We start from the raw sequence: 19,375 nt of genomic DNA, 5'->3' as shown, positions 1-19,375 counted from the left end.
AATTCTGACCGTCTCAAAGATTAACAATATTAATGACTTGAGTGTCTTTTTTTCTCCTTCCACCTTTTTAAAAAAAAAAAGTTTTTAATAGGTGCCATTTTGTTTTTGGTAGTTAGAGGGCACATTATTGAGTGTGTACATTGCACTATTAGAACAAGCTCAATTATCCAAGGTGTAAGACGGAACATGGACTGTGTAAACATGGCCACCATTAGTACTCGGTGTCTAAATATACATCAACCCTTGAAATAGTACTTCCTGTGGGAGCCAACCAAATGTGTTATAAAGTTTATTTAGCAATATTTTGTTGCCTTTGTGATTTATATCTCTCTATTTAAAGATATTAATGTGCTAATCTTAGTCTATTTCTGGTTATTTCATATACTTGTAGATTATTTAAAGTGTTGTGACTTGCCCCTTCCTTCCTCTATAGTCTCAGCATCACTATTTGAAGTCTTCACCTCCTTTCTTACTCTGTCCCAACCCATGTGAAAAGACATTTAAACAAGAAAATGCTGGAAGGAGACCTAATATACCCAATTTGTTTAAGAAACTCTGATAGTTTAACATCCTGACATTAAATAATTGGATGATATCTTGATGTATATACTTTTACGGAAGGGAAAATGGCCCTAAGCCTATCCCTGATGCATTTTGTCAAAGTACCCTAACGGAATCTCGATTACAGAAAATAATTCTTTTTTGAAGTAATTCATGTTGATGAGGCCAAGAAAAGGATATTGTAAGGCCTTATCCTAGAGTATTACTTAACGTCAAGAGAGCTAGTGAAAGCGGTGCTTTAGAGCAGTGTTTCAAGGATGTCCTATTCCTGATTTGACATACTACAGAAAGCAAGTTAATAATTTTCATGCATGAGGTGACACATGTCCTTAAAATACACAACATTGAAGCTGATAGCCTTTTAAAAAATGTATGTAAGGACATGCATAAAATGTTATAAGGCCACGGCATTTTAATTAGGTATTTAGATGAAAATGAGAGGTTGATCTTAAACTTTTTCTTTAGAAATGTCAGTGAATGGAAATTTAGCCTTTTCAATTTTGTATTAAATTCTCTGGTATATCCAAGGTTAGCTGTTATTTTCCAGTGATGGTGGATTTAAAAAAAAGGGATCCATATAGCCGTGTTAGGTTCCAAGTGTTATGAAAATGACATTGTGCAGAAGGAGCTGTTTTAATTTCCCTAAATTGATGTTGTAAATGAAGTGATGCATTTTGAGCCAAGTCTGTTCAATTATGTAGAATTGGCATTTGAAACTGTTAAAATTGTTGATGTTGAATGGAGACTTTCTCTATATGTATTGAGCTTTTGGGGTGTTAATATTTGGCTAGATTGCAATTTCAATTACGCATTTTAAATTTTATTGACGTCCATAGTTAGAAGTGGCTGGATCATCCCTGGTTTGTTTATTTTGTGTACTCTTTCTGCTTATTTTGATTGTGCATTTTATCTACCGTTTCGTACTGATTTTCTCTTTTTAATTGCTCCACTTTTCCCCTCTCGTTACTTTTGATTCTTTCTAAAGCAGGAAGAGGCAAATAGGTGAAGACGTAAAAGAAATGTATTTAAAGTTTAAAAAATCAAATGAAGAGGATAACAAAAGGAACAACCACAGAAGGGGGAAAATCACTTCCAAAACAGAAAAGTGATTGCCCATCTGTAAACTTAAAAGTCTTCATTCTTGACTCTACAGGCCATTCATCCGATCAGATCTGTGCCCGTGTTTATCTCCACAAGTCCACCGAGTCTAATCTCACACTCCACGCTTTCCAAATCCTTTAATATTCTTCTTTTTCAAATAACTATCTAATTCCCCTTTAAGTCATTTTATGGACCATGCTTCAACCATAGTTTGTGGCAGAGAATTCCACATTTTAACTACCCTCTGTATGAAGATTTTTTTTACTAACCTGCTCTTTAATTCTTTTGTGATTATGTTAAATCTTTCCACTCATTGCCGTCTTGTCAACCGTCAACCAGTGGAAACCATCTATTACTATTTACCCTATTATAAACCCATCATAATCTTCAAAGCTTGTTCGTGGCATCTACTGTCCTTGGAGATCACTCTGTGCACTAGTTCATAGCTGATCCGCTGGCTCGTCTTTTCTATTAACACAGGAGTTTCCCAGAACTCTGTCCTTCTCCCACTTTACATATCAATGACCTTTCACTCATCAAACAATCCTGTCTACTCTTCGCTGATGATTACGCTCTGCATTCATCAACTCCCTTCAGATTGCATGCCCTTGGTGTTCGACCGTTAGTCCTCTGGCAGTGCAACATTAGAATCACAACCACTTGATTTCCTCCATTCCCCTAAATGAAGAAATAAACATTTTTTTTCTTTCAGTTCTTCAAAGACACAGCTTTCTGTCCCTTGCAGTTCTAGCAAACATTTCTTACCTTCACCCTGAGTCCTCCTTCATCTGTTGACATTCTTGGCCTCACTATCTACTTTGAACTCAAATGGAACTCCCACATTTCATCCATTGCTAAAGCTACCTTTAAGAAGCTCGATTTCCTCTTGTGCCAACTATAAATGCAAGTTATTTTGTGTTTTTTTGTTTTTCTTTTCTTTCACTTTGTTTTTTTTGATGCCATTATAGTCCTAAACAGGGTAAACATAATTCTACACGCTCCTCCTCTTCCCTAACTCCACAACGTGTTGAAGTCAAGACTCATTGTAAAGTGTCGGAACTCATGCTTTTCCAAAATCTCAAAACTCTGGGACTTCTTTCCTCCCTCCTATCTCTCCTTCCTCCTACTTTTATAACCCAAGCGTGGAGTACTTCACTTATTACCACTTCTAGGTGAGTGGTTTATGAGATGTTTAGGAGATGTGATGAGTTATATAAATGGCTTTCTTTCTTGCTTATGCCACCATTGCAAATAAAATACTTCCATTAAAATTGAGTGCAGTTGGAAGATGTTTAATTAAACTAAATGCTATATTTTTTTTCTGTTGCAACTCCCATGTAAGCAGATCTTTTTTCTCTCTCCAATCTCCTCTCTGATGTAGGTGCTTTTAGAAAATTGGAGTCTTTCACACAGTCATTTGGGCCTACTGTATACAATACAAGAACTTGCACTCCAAACTAAGGGAGCTACTAAATGAAATGAAAACCCAGCCAATTAACACACTGGACAAATCCTAGGTGTGAGATTTTTAATCCTGAGCCAAGGCCTTGACTCACACCAAAAACATGGCCAAACACACCACGCCGCATATGTCAAACGGGCCACAGATGACAACCAAGTGGCATTGATCTTTGAAGTGACATCTCGCAAAGGATCAGTGGTCTTTTGATCCACAGAAGAGTATTTCATTCATTAGAATATAACCTTGCAAGGTCAAAACAAGTTGTAATGTCTTTAAAACTGGAAGAGAATTGCTATGGTAAACTACTTAGTGGTAGGCAGATGCATTACTGCAATAGACCCTCTATAAACTATTGTTAAGAGCTATACAAAGTGTGTTGGAGGTGAACATGCTAAGAGGAGCTATCTTGACTCAGTAATATCCCGTGGATCATGGTATGTTCAAGTTTGTGTTCATATTCAAAAAAGAGTTTTTTGGGTAATGTTTTTCCTCCCCATACCTCCTGAAGCCATCAGTTTCTTGCGGGTTTACTGTTCCACCTCTTTAAATCTGGCTCAGGTGGGCATTATTCATGTGCAACTCTTAGAATGTTGGCTGGCTGTTTGATTGCGTGGAACATCCAACCTGACCTTGACCCTGTTCTTATCCCCGATATTCAGCGTCACTGAATAATGATCAGTGGCAGAAATCTTGGCTGATTTTTTTTTTTGTCCCTCCCCCCCCCCCCCCCCCCCCCCTGCAGCCCAGGGATGCTCAGACCAGTACTGTTGCTCTCATCTGACATCAGCCAACTCAACATAGACTGGGGCTGGACCTACCTTCCTCTCTGCAAATATGCTGTAGTTGAATGTTTCTCAGTTATCGTAGTCACACCAACTTCCAGGTAATGACTTTCAGCAGCAGTTGTCCAAAGTCTGGGTTTCCTCACCAGCTGTATGATGCACATCCTTCAGCACCCTGAAAGAACCTGCACAGGCAGTTTATGAAGTGTCAGTCACCTTGGTGTTCTTGACGTCAAATTCCAATGACCCATACCAGGCTTTGCCAACTGCTTCATCTAGCTGTGAGGGACTTTGGCAAAGAGGTGCTCCCACTGTGAATCTGACCCATCCTCCGGGGTACCGAGTGGTAGGCTGGTATAGCCGGAACCCCTTGTTTTTTATGGTATAGCTGTATTCCCTTTTTGCCACAAATTCACCTCTTAAATTAGCCCTAGATCTCTTATGAACCAAAGAAAGCATTTCCATTGCATGATGGGTTCTAAACCACGAAGGAGAACTTTTTGGAATGTCTTAAATGCCACAAGCTTAACTTGCATTGGGACTTCTCTGTCATTGAAGAAAAATGAGATATACCAAAGTGCTCTTTACTTCTTCTCAGCATGGTCCTAAAGAACCATGTCCTGGCTAAAGTTGCAATCCACCAGAACGCACCGTTGAGTCAACAATTGTCCCTTGTATCTTCCAATCATTGTCCTTTTAACATTTCCTCTTGAGCTGGGCAAAGCCATATTACCACAACTGGGGCACCCACCATCTTATCCACACTCCATATGGAACCAGAGTTTGTTTCTGGACTTGATGGTGATCGAGTAGTGAGGGATGTGCTGAACATGAGCTTACAGATTATGGTGGTAGTCTATTCTGCTGCTGATGCTCCATAATGCCTCATGGATCCTAGTTTTGGGCTGGTAGATCTGTCGTTAGTCTGTCCCACTTGGCACAGAGGTAGTGCCACCTTACATGATGGAGAATAGCCTCAGTGTGAAAACAAGAAATCTTTACAAGGATTATGCAGTGGTCACTCCTACCAATGTTTTTATGATGTGGAGATGCCGGTGATGGACTGGGGTTGACAATTGTAAACAATTTTACAACACCAAGTTATAGTCCAGCAATTTTATTTTAAATTCACAAGCTTTCGGAGGCTTCCTCCTTCCTCCTTCCTCCTTCGTCACATCGTTCACCTGACGAAGGAGGAAGCCTCCGAAAGCTTGTGAATTTAAAATAAAATTGCTGGACTATAACTTGGTGTTGTAAAATTGTTTACAAATGTTTTTATGGACACTGGCAGATAGGTTCATAGGTTTATTGCAAGGAGGTTGGGGTACAAGAGTAAGGAAGTCTTACTACAATTGTACAGGGCTTTGGTGAAACCTTACCCTGGAGTACTGTGTACAGTTTTGGTCTCCTTATCTAAAGAAAGATATACTTAGAGGCAGTGTAACGAAGGTTCACTAAATTGATTCCTGGAATGAAAGGGTTGTCCTGTGAGGAGAGATTGAGTAGAATGGGCTTATACTCTCTGGAGTTTAGAAGAATGAGAGGTGATCTCATTGAAACATATAAGATTCTGAGGGGGCTTGACAGGGTAGATGCTGAGAGGTTGTTTCCCCTGGCTGGAGAGTCTAGAACTAGGGGGCATAGTCTCAAGATAAGGGTTTGGCCATTTAAGACTGAGATGAGGAGGAATTCCTCCACGCAGGGGGTTGTGAATCTTTGGAATCCTCTACCCCAGAGAGCTGTGAATGCGGAGTCGTTGAGTATGTTCAAGGCTGAGAGAGTTAGATTTTTGGACTCTAGGGGAGTCAAGGGATATGGGGATAGGGCGGGAAAGTGGAGTTGAAGTCGAAGATCAGCCATGATCTTATTGAATGGTGGAGTAGGCTCGAGGGGCCGTTTGGACCACTCCTGCTCATATTTCTTATGTTCTTAGGACAAGGTCAAGTCAGCTTCTCCCTTATGATGATTCTCTCACCACCTGAAACTGGCCTAGTCTGGCATCTGTGTCCTTCAGAATTTGGCCATCTCAGTCTATGGTGATATTACTGAGCCACTCTTGGTGGTAGATATTGTGGTCTCCCACCCAGAGTACATTCCACACACTTGCTTACTTTATAGCTTCCTCCAAGTGATGCTTAACATGGGGAGTGCATATTTGTCAGCTGAGGGAGGGAACTAGGTATCGATCAACGATTGGTTTCTGTGACCTTGTTTGACCTGACTTCATGGGGGTCCAGAGTTTAAAATTGCTCCCAGTGCTGCTCCTCTCTGACCTTATAGCACTGTGCCCCTTCTCTGGTGGGCCTATCCTGCTGATGGGTCAGGAAATTTCCAGGGATGGTGATGGAGGAGTCTTGGATGTTGGCTGATAAATATTATCCTCAGAGTATGACAGTGTAAGGCTGTTGCTCGAATTATTTGTTGAACTATTCTTCTGGATAAATCATCATTTCCCAAAAGTTAGTGAGGGTTACCTGAGCTGAGATTTCGAGAACCTTATCCTGATACAATGCCGATGGGTCCATCATATAATATTTCCTTATTTTTAGACTTGTAGCAATTGTTTACAACTAGGCACTTCAGAGGGTGTTAAAAGTCCTGTGTGGCAGCCAGAAAAATAACCATGAATTTTGCTGGATTGCTGGAAAAACTTCTCTGATTCACTAATACCCTTCAATTTTAATCACCCAATTCATGTCTGGCTTACATCTATTTTTCTTGCATCTGCACTTATTTTGCAATATTACAGTTTTAAAAAAGTTCTGTTTTTCCTCCGTTGAAATATCTTTAATATTTCCTAGTTAATTTCTTTAGCCCATCCCTCAATCCTTTGAAACCTGCCTTTCTAAATTCATGCATTTTAGAAAAAGGTATATATGGAACAAATTGCACCAACAGTGATGCTTGTTAATTTAGTTTTAATATTATAAAACTGGTTGTGTTGGCTAACACACAAATTGAATATTTTCCTCATTCTTTGATCTATAAACGAGTTATTTGATGTATGAGTGCAGTTGACTATATCCTTAATTTCCCTGGTAAAATTTGTTGCTGCAGAGCCAAATGCATTTCAAGATATAACTTTATATTCCTTGGAACTCGTCCTATTTATTGGATTTATTTATCTCTGGATGGTGTGAAACATTTTAATTAAAAAATATATATTTTCTAATGGTTGCAGGTAGAGAAAAAGACATGTAGTTGAAATTGAACTTGCTTTATGAACAGAAAATATTAATTTGCCTTGGCATCATGTATGTCACTAATCTTACTGATCCTGTTAGAAGCACAATAATTAAATAATTCTGGACCTTTTGTCTCAAGGCAATCCTTTTTCCCTTTTTGTAGAGCTAATTGAGGAGAAGTTAACTGTTAATGGAGATTGCATTGAGGGCTATGGTTATATTTTGAAAATCTTAAATATTTGTAGAGTTTTTTTGAATGGTCTTTCGACAGCATTGATACTACAAAGTGAAAATATAAGGTGTTGGATAAACTTGTAATTCCGCACTCCACTTGCATGACTTATTCAGGTGTATGAGGTAAGAGTACTTTCCTCCCATGCAGTTCAGCAGTCTGCGCTCAAAAGCTGTAATAATATGATAGTTAAAATCTCTAGCTCCATGACTAACTGACTACAATTATTAGAAAGAATATACACATAAATAGTTTAATATTGCACGAATGGAGTGGGTGAGCATCTCATTGTTACCAGTATTTGATAACCAATGCAACTGTCATTTTCATGGAGAGTGTATGTATGTCTGTTGGGGAGGAAAGAATATGAATAGATGCAGAATGAATTGAGGTGTTTAAGATGGAGGCAGATTTTTGGGGAAAAGGTGGGAAATCAGGGTCAAACAGATGGAGCTGCTGGCTTTTAAAAAAAGTAACAGAGCAGGCCTGATGGACAGAATCCCTTTAATCATTTTTAAAAATCTTTTTAGCACCATGGAGAAATATAACTTTGGGTCTTCACTGTCAGCAAACTGCTCCACCAGAAATCCTGCAGATGTCAGTTAAGAGGGATCTGAGCAGTATGGGTTTCCTGATATGAGCTGTTACAATTAAACTATATATTAGTCCATTGTGGGACGGATTGTGGCTGAGTTAGATAGATTCCTGATTAGCAAGGGAGTCAAAGGTTATATAGTAGGTAGACAGGAAAGGAGGGTTGAGGTCGCAATCAGATCAGCCACGATCTTATCAAATGGCAGAGCAGGCTCGAGGGGCCGAATGGCCTACTCATGCTCTTAATTTATATGTTCATATACATATTTGCTGAAACAAAACCAGAAAATGCTGAAGACACTCTGCAGGTCAGGCAGCATTTGTGGAGAAAGGAAGGTAGGGTTAACATTTCCAGGTCTATGACCCTTTGTCAGAACCCATATTTGCTGACTTTTTATCAGATAAATAGTACTGTGGTAAAAAAAATACTTTTGTTTTTTTAGTTTCTCTTGAGTTTCTATTTAGTTTATTCTTTTTCTCTTGCAGTACGTTATCATACCTTTCAATCCTGTTTATTTTGATCCTGGTGAGGGGAATGTTTGGTAACCGCTGTAAGGACATCGGATGGGGCAAGACAAAGTAATAGTGAAACAAATCCTGAGTTGTGTTCCCCCTATAGGTGGCTATGCACAGGCGAGATCTTGAACTCTATTTTCAGATGGTTGTGGAAGTTTTGTTCCCATGATAATTATGCAATTCCTACGTTAAAAATGTAATCAAAAGTTGCTGGAATGCCCTTGTTTAAATGTGTTGTAACAGGCTCAAGAACCTGCACAGTAAAATTTGATTTGGCTGGTACAGTGAAATTAGCTGATGTGTCACCTACTTTTCTTCCTGTTTCAGAATTTGTTTCCTCCATACGAATCCAGAATATCTGCAGCCAAGCTGTTGATTGAAGTTCAAGAATATGAGGTAGGATTACCAGATCATATTCTCCATTTTATGTAATAGACATGAAAGGATCCAGTGCAGTAATTATATTTAGCATAGATGTCACAAACTAAAAGGGAATATTTAAAAAAAACTATTTAGGCAGCAGAAATCCATTTGTATGTGTTTTGGAAATTTGCTCAATAGAGTGCTTTTCACTGCTATTATGTTAAACCAACAACTACAAAGACTAAGTTGTTTTGGTTGGTTGTTTTATACCATTTTACTCTATTCATTTCTACCCTTCCAGGTTAAGAGACTTTCAATCTTCATGTGTCCTTGAAGATGAAATTACCAGAGGATGTACCTTAACCCTTGTAATCCTCATCAATTTAGCTATCACTCGGCAACAAGTATTACTAAGTAGTAGATACAGGTCGCCAGTGTTTCGCTGATTGAAGACACCATCACTAGCCATGCATGATATTCTACCATAAATTAGCCCACGCAACATGGCTGCGTGGATTATTGAGCAGCAGTAAAATGCAACCATTGTGGTCTAGTGAGTGGACCACTATAGGATGTAGTTCTCTACTGCAGAGACAAGTTTAAGATTTAACTGAAGCTGAATGTGTAGGTAATATTCGAGTTGTGGCACAGACTTCACTGATGTGGCAGATTTGAGGTGGCTTGATGGATAAGTCACATCCCTCCAAATGTAATTTTTTTAAAATACGGATTTCATGTGTTGAAAGTTCATGGCAGTACAGTTGGAAATGGAACGAAGTTGCAAAACCAAATATGAACTTTGCATAATGTGGCTCAAAGTAAAGGCTTGTTACTGGACTATGTGTCTGTGTTTTTCCATCAGTACTATTTGCAGTGATGGAACTAATCTCTCACTACATTCTTAATTTTGAATAATTTGATTTTGGTGACATAGACCAGAGATGTCCAACCTGGTGACTGTCAAAACCAGTGAGTGAGCTACATCTGATTGTGCAATAGTCTGCTCCCCATATACACACACAGTGAAATCCCCATTGAAAAATGTGAGACGCCCACAAAAACAAAAAAAAAGACCATGCGAGGCCACTCTCGTTTTCCCCTGCCCCCCCCCCGAGCTTCTCCTCCCCTGCCCTCCCCCCCATTCCCTTCACATCCCCAAAATTGATTATTTTGCTTTCCTCTTCTCCCGTTTCTTTGTCTTGCTATCTTTTCCACCCTCTTTTCTGATCCTTTTTCTTCTGTCTCTCTGCATCTTTTCCGTTTGTGTCTCCTGTGTCTCTCCTCTTTTTCTTCTCTTTTCTCTTAAATAAGCCTCAGTATACCTTTGGAAAGATTCTATTATCTTCAATGATATTATTCCCATTTCAAAAGATGTTTCCCCTATGAGCAGAGGCAGCAGGATATAATCTGGCTGGAACCACTAAAGCAACACAGGGAGCAGGCGAGAATGCTTGCATTTTTGAAAATTGTTGGGCCTGGAGGTCTGGTAAGGCTTGCTCCTTGATGGGCCAAAATCTACCAATCAGAAATCATCCTTTTCCAGTCCTCCAGGCCTGGGATCTTTAAACAGCTTGAAGGTGCTGTGTCAGCTTTGTGCAGAAGATCAAAGAAGAAGTCAACTGATAGGAGCCTCGCAAGTGAAAATCAAATCAGCTCTCTGGCTGCTACTTGGACAACATTGACCTAGATTAAAGCATGCCAGATTTAGTCCAGATATTTATTTGACACAAATCAATTAACAATACTGGGTGCTGTGCGCCCTATGCCTGCTACTGTTAATTCATCATCAGCATCTTCACTGTAAAAGCAGAGGACTGCATTAAAATGCCTCTTAGTATTGCAGTAGCTGTCAGCAGAAATAGTCAATTTCTTCAGTTTAAAAAAAAATACACTCTCATAACTTGTCCCCACAAAGAATGTTCAAGGTGTTAAATGTCCTTTCATCTTGCTGCATTAAATGTAGGATAAATGTCATGTGATGGAAAGCGGTGGTTTGGTAGGAAATCCACCACCAGAGACTGATTTTGGTTTAATTTCTAATGGATACTTAAGTATCCCACCCTAGTGAGGGTATTAAATATTTTGAGCCCGTTGGAAATTAATGTAGGTAACATTTTATTTTAAAGTTTGCAAATTCCTTTCACATTTCCAGTTGGCTTAATGCAGTTGCATTGCACATTTAGGTAATAAATCTTTATCAGAATAGATTGTGATTATTATTCTGTGGTTATAATGATTATGTTAAGCAGGAGCAACATAACACCAACTTTTTAAATTTATGAACTGAACACATGGAAGAGTTTATAGACTTGGAATTTCAAGACTAAAACACTAAACACCACTCCAAAGTTCAGTTAGTCATTTACTATTATACAACTTGCATATTATATAAACTACCTGGTTTGACAAATAGAAAATTAAAAATGTACCTCATCAGTGCAGTGTAAGATTTTTCATAAAATCAATGTAATGAATAATGCAAACACACTTCACTTGAATCTTCTACAATGCTTCAAAATGCTATTTTAAGGAATTTACTAATTCCTGTAAAATATGAGAGTTTTTATTGTTAAATGTATTTCCAGAGACAGTCCATCTTATTCTCAGTAGGATTAATTTTTGTAAAATTGGTGTAGATCAAGCTGGTCACAATCTATAATCTTTCAAGACATCTAAGCCAACGCATTGTGTGTCCAGCTGAGAACATTCATAATATCTAAAATCCTGTAGTAGCAGGATTCTGAATTCCAGTATCCTTAATTGGTATGTAGTTTTTGAAATTTAGCAGTACGATTTAGGTAGTCTTGGAGTGTTACATATGTAACAGTTAATGACTTGAATCAACCTTGGTGGAAGCACAAGGTAATGTATATCATGAAACCTTGTAAACCAGCATGCAATTTGTAGTATTTGGAATAAATATTTCATTGCCAGGAATATTTGAGATTTTGTAACATAAAATATGTTTATTTTTTAGGTGAACCTATTATGATAGAGCATTCATAATGGTTAGAAAAAAGATATTCCATGGGAAAATGCTTACAACACAAACTAATCTCTCCTCCTCTGTACAATTTAATATGTTTTTTTAAAAAAAATCTTGAATGTTATTAAGCAACACTGTGCCTTTGTATAATAGCAATTTAAGATTTTTGTGTTTGTAGTTCAGCCGAGGGCTTCCACTTGACCTGAAACATTGGGTCCCATTGATGTTACATATTTTATCAATGTGTACATAGAATACCTTACTCTTCCCTTCCAATTAAATAAACACACTTTCTTCAGCACACAGTTCTTTCCATTCTAGAAATAGTGACTCTGTTCCTTGAATTTTGTTCCTAATGTAACATGGTTTTCTAGTATCTCTAGGAAAAGCAATTCACTGTGAATAGAAATTTTCTAGTAACCAGTGTCAGGACTTAATAATATCTGTAGAGTCTGATCAAACTATTTCGAACATGCCTTAATGTCTGTGCTCGGAGTATTTGGGCTCCATTCCATTCTTTTTTGACACATTCATAGTGTCCTTTCCTGAACAGCAAATCCCAACACATTGTTATGCGAGGTGCCCAGCCTGCATTGCCATAAGTACTTATGTTTATTATAATAACAGCAATAACTTGCATTTATATAGCACCTTTAATGTAGAAAAGTATCCCAAGGTCTTTTACAGAGCTGTGAGGAAAAAATGCATGCCAAGTCGAAGGAGATATTGGGTGGGGTGACCCAAAACTTATTCAAAGAAGGAGGGTCTTAAAGGAGGAGAGGTAGAGGGGTTTAGGGAGGAAATTCCTGAGCGTGGCACCTAGGTAGCTGGGGTCGGTCACCAGTGGTGAGGCGAAGAAAGGGGTGTTGCATAAGAGGCTTGGGTCAGAGGAGTGGAGAGTTCAGGGAGGGGATGATTGTAGGACTCGATGGGGATAGGTGTGAGGTAAGATAAGAATTTTAAATTGGAGGTGATGGAGGACAAGAAGCCAGTCTAGGTTAGGGAGGAGAGGGGCGATAGGTGAGTGCAGGGTCGAGTACAGGCAGCAGGATTTTGTTGAGATGATGTTTATGGAGGGTGGACAATGGAAGGCTGGCCAGGAGAGGATTGGAATAGTCAAATCTGGAGATCATAAGGCTTCATGCAGTGCAAGTAGGTGCTATGTTAAAATAATTCCTTCTGGATTGTAAATTCCTATGTTAGTTGGTACATCTGTGAGAAACTGAGTAGGAAAGTGATCTTTCTTTTATTTTGCAAATATGCCTCTTCACAAATCAATTATTGGTGTCATTGGTGTCTCTGGAGATGCCTGAGGTCTGGACCATCAACTCCTCCTTACTGTGGAGTGAACTGTGGATATTAACTAGTTTATGGTTTTAATAAAAATACTGTTACAGAAGAAACATAATAAATTATTTCTATACAGTATGCTGCTCACCCCTGAATCACTCTTTGGTACTTGTATATGCTTTTCTTATAATGGGATTTTTGGCAAGTTTTTCCCCCCCTGATGACCAATACAAAAATGAGATTGAACAGCTTATCATGATTAGACATTTGATCTCATTCAGATTCTTGATTTAGTTCTGAATTCTATATTGGTGATGACCAACAACAACAACAACTTGCATTTATATATCACCTTTAACATAGTAAAACATCCCAAGGCGCTTCACAGGAACGTTATCAAACAAAATTTGACACTGGGCCACATAGGAGATAGTAGGACAGGTGACCAAAAGCTTGGTCAAAGAGGTAGGTTTTAAGCAGCGTCTTAAAGGAGATGAGAGAGGTAGAGAGGCGGTATTTTGGGAGGGCATTCCAGAACTTAGGGCCTCAGCAGCTGAAGGCACAGCCACCAATGGAGGGGCAAAGGAAATCGGAATGTGCAAGAGGCCAGGATTGGAGGCCCGCAGAGATCTCAGACACTGCAATAGTAATGGATAAATCAAAAGGGTAGCAGGTTATTTGGTAAAATTTGTAAAGTTATCAGCAATTTCTTTTGTCACTGGTAAATTTGCACAATTTAGGCATAATTGAGACTCTACTCCTGTCACAGTACTGAAACGGCCTTTATCAAAGTCACAAATGATATTCTATGTGGCTTTAACCATGGTAAACTATCTCTCCTCATCCCTCTCAACCTATCTTAAGCCTTTGACACAGTTGACCACACCATCCTCCTCCCACGCCTCTCCTCCGTTGTCCAGCTGATTGGGACTGTGCTCGCCTAGTTTCATTCTTATCTATCCAGTTGTAGTCCAGCACCTGCAATGGCTTCTCTTCCCACTCCCGCACCGTTGTCTCTGGAATCCCCCAAGGATCTATCCTTAGCCCCCTCCTATTTCTCATCTACACGCTGTCCCTTGGCGACATCAGCCGAAAACACGACGTCAGGTTCCACATGTACGCTGACGATACCCAGTTCTACTTCACCACCACCTCTCTCGACCCCTCCACTGTCTCTCATTTGTCACATTGCTTGTCCGACTGGGTGAGCAAAAGTTTCCTCCAACTAAATATTGGGAAGACCGAAGCCATTGTCTTCAGTCCCCGCCCTAGCCACCGACTCCATCCCTCTTCCTGGCCACTGTCTGAGGCTGAACCAGACCGTTTGCAACCTTGGCGTCCTATTTGACCCTGAGATGAGCTTTTGACCACATATCCACTCCATCACCAAGACCACCTACTTCCATCGCTCGCCTCCACCCCTGCCTCAGCTTATCTCCTGCTGAAACCCTCATCCATGCCTTTGTTACCTCTAGACTTGACCATTCCAATGATCTCCTGGCCGGCTTCCCATCATCCACCCTCCATAAACTTGAGTTCATCCAAAACTCTGCTGCCCGTATCCTAACTTGCATCAAGTCCTGTTCACCCATCACCCCTGTGCTAGCTGACCTACATTGGCTCCTGCTCCGGCAACACCCGAATTTAAAATTGTCATCCTTGTGTTCAAATCCCTACATGGCCTCGCCCCTCCCTATCTCTGTAACCTCCTCCAGCCCTACAACTCTCCGAGATCTCTGCAGTCCCCCATTTCTGGCCTCTTGTGTCTCCCCGATTTCCATCGCTCCATCATTGGCGGCTGTGCCTTCAGCTGCCTAGGCCCTAAGCTCTGGAATTCCCTCCCTTAACCTCTCCACCTCTCTACCTCGCTCTCTCCTCCTTTAAGACGCTCCTTAAAATCTACCTCTTTGACCAAGCTTTTGGTCACCTGTCCTCTTATCTCCTCATGTGGCTCAGTGTCAAATTTTGTATGATAACGCTTCTTTGAAGCGCCTTGGGACGTTTTACTACACTAAAGGAGCTATATAAATGCAAGCTGTTGTAATAACCATTGAGGAGTTCTCTTTTTTAGCAAAGTGTTACAGAAAATGCATTCCTTCATATTGTAGTTTTCATCTCTGTGCACGAGGACATTATTTGAATCATGTATTTAACATTTGCTGAAAATTGTTTATTATAAATGTGTATTTACTGTCTGAGATAGTTGTTAAACCTGGTGTTATTGTTCTTTAAAAAAAAACTCATGTATCTTACCACTCACTTCATATAGTGCACACGTTTGTTTCCTCAAAATGCTTAACACATGAATTTCATGCATTCTTTCCCAGCAGAATATGTGTGAATTATTGCCCTTAATTTTCAAACATAGTGATATATTTCACCTAGTACAGCTGTAGAATAATGATATTTTCCCAGTAATGACTAGAAGGAATTAAATGCAGTAGAAAAAGTGCAAATGGATAGTCTGCTGTCTTCTATGTGCAGAAATTTCTTGTGACTTCAGGGATTAGAATTTGGTGAATTACTGATGTTAATTGGGTAATGATTTCCCAGATATTTCAAAGTGTGCTCTGCTTTAGTTTTAAATATAGCTTTGTGAATCATACAGAGCAATACATGTCTCGCAAAATTATTTGGTGCCCTTGCCACTAATCATTTGACCAAATGATTGTGCAACAAACAGAATATACTGCATTTAGAAAGTGTTTTTCAAGTCCTTTATAACCGAACTTTCGTGAAACAATTCCATCTTGATCACTGGAACAAATATTTGGGCTATGTCCTGCGGCATATTTCCAATACCAATACATATCGATTCGCGGCATTAGTACTTGCAATTTGTCAAGTTTTCTTTGCTTTTGTTGACATGATTGATGCAGAGATGGTGGAGCAAGGCTCCTAAATGCTACACCGGTCTTCTCAACTGATAGGAAGAATATGGCTTGAATTAATTTGTTTACCACAGCCAAGTCAGTTGATCAGAGGTGCCGCAACATTGATGCGCCAGTAATTCAAAAGTTTAAAAAGTATAGTAAAACCTGTAGTATTAGAAGAATGAATTGAGAAGTAACAAGGTAAACCTAGTATTTTTATAATGTAGTCTGTACATCTGTGTTCTTGCACGTTTGTCATCCTTTCTAACTCAACTTATTTGACCTAAATGAGAATGTTTTAGCAGGATAACAGATGAACATTAATAAAACTGTCCACATTTCTCTGAAGTGACAGTGTGGTTGTCTATGAAAATAACCACTGGGTTGTGTAACAACAACACCGAACTTCTACCTTAGTTGTAATTTCTGATAATTTATTTGCAATTATTTTGGAATACCGAGGAGAGATGTTGATGTCCATTGGCAATTTGGAGTAGTCTGCACATTCAGATGATGTGCAGTGAAAGATTTTAATCTGTTCATGAGGGAAGATCATCTCTAGGGTAATCCAAGCTTGATGTTTTTTTTATTCCATCTGCTTCACCAGCCTGCCATAAAAGATTTAATATGAAGCCAGATAGGGTTTTTCCACATCATTTTACATTCAAAAATAGGCTTGGGAGTTTATTCAGCTCATGTGCATTTCCTTGCCTGAAGCAAAATAGTTAATAAACCTCCAAAAATCAAGTCTAACCTCTGGATATTTTTGGATGAGAGTAGTCCATGGATTGGACATCTTTAGAATTAGCTCACGTTGACAACAGAAAATCCTAATTCCTTAATCAGTTGAAGGTCAAAAAGCAGTCATTTGAAATTAATATGAAATCAGTCTGGCATTTTAATTGATTGGTTAGACTGATTAGGTCCACAGAGTAATTCGGAATTCACCTATTATTTGTAGTCCAATGGATTATAAAGTAGTGCATACTTCATAATATCCAGGAATAAACTTACCTGTTCTCCTGTGAGCCACTCAGTGGAATTCTATCAGACAGTGGCCTGGATGTTCTGATGCAGCGGTTTTCCCACTGGAAGTGCAGTGGGGCAGGACTTTTGATTGCCACCATGACTCAGCACGGACCCTGTTGCCTTTTCTGGCGTCACCCTTGTTTATTTTTCTGGGTGAGCTGCCACCTGGCAGTGGGCTCTCACCACTGTTAGCAGGTGGGGGAGAATCCTAAGCTACTGCAGCAGCCAACAGAATGGAAGAAGTGCACGCAGTCTTGAATGTTTACTACAAGCATGTCTGCAAGTGGACCTTCAGTGCCTTGAACTTCAGAATTGTCGGACTTGTCAGTGGAGTAATTACTGGCTGAACTACAACATAGTAGGTAATAGGTATTTGGCACTGTTCTTCGGTGCCCACCCAAAGGAGTGTAAGGCACAGTGGCAGGAGGTAGCCATGCTAGTTAGTGCTGCTGCCATCAGCCCCGCAATGCAACCCAGTACTGATGGGATGTCCGATTTTGTGCGTAGCCATGGCATCTTGTAAGAAGGCACTGCAGTAGATATGTTTTGCACTTACAATCACCTTCCCCCTTACTGTTCTGAAGTGCTTTGCCATTTAATCAACTTGCAAGGATACAGCAAGACCATTCACAAAGCTGCCCTTCGCCTCCAACTGTCCCTTCCCTCACTGCCTTGCATGAATAGATGCACTGAACACTTCGCATGACTGTACATGCTTGTTCAATGTACTTCTTCTCACCCGCATATTTGTTTGCTAGCTAACAAATGCATGGGATTAAATATCGTGGCAATCGATGGGCAATCGTTTGTCCTTTCAGGAGAAAGTAGCACAAAATCTAAGACTGAGAAGTGCAACAGGTGGTGCCTCCCCTTCTTCCGGCCCCCCCCCCCCCCCATCCTATGCAACTGCTAATTGCTTCTGGGGCAGAAGCGCTCAAATTGCTGGAAGCAGATGGCAAAGGGAGTGAGAGATGGGGACGTAAGAGGGCAGGTGCCAGCTGCAGGCTAGTTGTAGCAGTCATGTTCTCTTCCCTCTTGTGCAGTACTCATAATTTGTCATACAAATGCATGAGTAAATCCTCATGTAATCCCTTGTATGACAATCAAATAGGAATTGCACAGCTCACCTATCCATTTTTACCTATTCTTCCTGTCCTATCCTATATGTTTTGCAGCAAGAGGACCCTGGACCCTCTCTCTTATGTGCTAACAGCACTTTATTCATGCAGGCCCTCAAGGAACCTTTCATTGAAAGTATCAACCCAGATACCCCCAGCTAGGGGCAGAGGGGAGTGTGCAGGATGATGCATAGAGTAGAAGTGAGACAGATGCTGTGCCGGGACTGTCGCAAGATGTATGGCCCTGGCCGAGGAACCTTGAGATTCAGACCACAGTGGTCTAGCTTTTAATAGAAGAATACCATCAGAGCATGTAACATGTGTGAAGGTATTAGTGATAGTTTCCAAGAATGTGTCGGGTGCATTGAAGCAGTCTGTGTGTGTCATCACGATGGATGTGAGTTTGGCACTGCAGTCTACCCTGCAGCATATGACGGCTCCAGGCTCATCTGTAAACAATGCATCGGAGTCACTTATTTAATGCATTTAAGTACAGCTGATTGGCGAATGTTGTAAACGTCTCCAGATGCAGCCTGAAATGGCTGTTGTATAAAAATTCAGGGTCATAATTGAGATGGTCTGCAAGTCAGGTTCCAGCATGTAACTCAACACCTGGGTGGCTTCTCTTGTGAAGCAAACCTTCCAAAGGCATTGCTTCTTGGTCAGGTGTAGGTACAAGCTTGGTCTGTATATGTTGGTCAAAAGTACCAGCAGGTGGATGCCTAATGCCTGACCAGCTTCGCCTGACCACCCCCCTGCATTGCTCCCCATCACTTCTATTTATTTGTTTTTGAGATGTGGGCAATGTTGACCAGGATGCATTCATTGCCCATCCTTAGTTAGCCGAAGATGGTGATATTGAGCCCTTCATTGCTTTTGCAGCTGAGTGGCCAAATCTGATAGGGGTGGCAGGTCCCTTTCTCGGAGGGACATCAGTGAACTAGTTGGGTCCAGCAGCTTTCACGCGTCACTTGATTTTGGTGGCAAATTTAAAGCATTCAAATTCACAATTTGCCATGGTGGAATTTGAACCCATGACACCTGGATTGCTAGTTCAGTATCATAACTACCACACTATTGAACGCACAGTACAAATAACATATGTGCAGGAGCATTCCAAAGGAAAAAAAATGTTTCCTCCATTTGAATGTCTCATGAGTCAAAATACTAAACTCCACAGCTGCAGACACACAGTTCAACGTTGAAGGTAGGTTATATAAAAAAAGTAAGAAAAGCATTTCAGCAATGCACTGTGTACAAGTCTTTTCCCAGTACTTGCAAGT

At 40.1% G+C, this 19,375-nt stretch overlaps 1 protein-coding gene across 5 annotated transcripts in view; it reads left to right on the top strand.

Annotated features, from left to right (window-relative positions):
- The window catches only part of si:dkey-12j5.1 (uncharacterized), a 409,564-nt gene that overhangs the window by 70,983 nt on the left and 319,206 nt on the right, over positions 1-19,375 (top strand). For all 5 annotated transcript variants that reach the window (XM_068006739.1, XM_068006729.1, XM_068006764.1 and 2 more), the window contains one exon: positions 8,761-8,829. In XM_068006739.1, coding sequence (XP_067862840.1) covers positions 8,761-8,829 — 69 coding nt within the window. The remainder of the gene's footprint in view (positions 1-8,760; positions 8,830-19,375) is intronic.

Source organism: Heptranchias perlo, chromosome 2 (genome assembly GCF_035084215.1).
Source record: "Heptranchias perlo isolate sHepPer1 chromosome 2, sHepPer1.hap1, whole genome shotgun sequence".
Lineage (NCBI taxonomy): Eukaryota > Metazoa > Chordata > Chondrichthyes > Hexanchiformes > Hexanchidae > Heptranchias > Heptranchias perlo.
The sequence above is the reverse complement of the archived record's forward strand: the minus strand, read 5'-3'. Positions and strand labels throughout refer to the sequence as shown.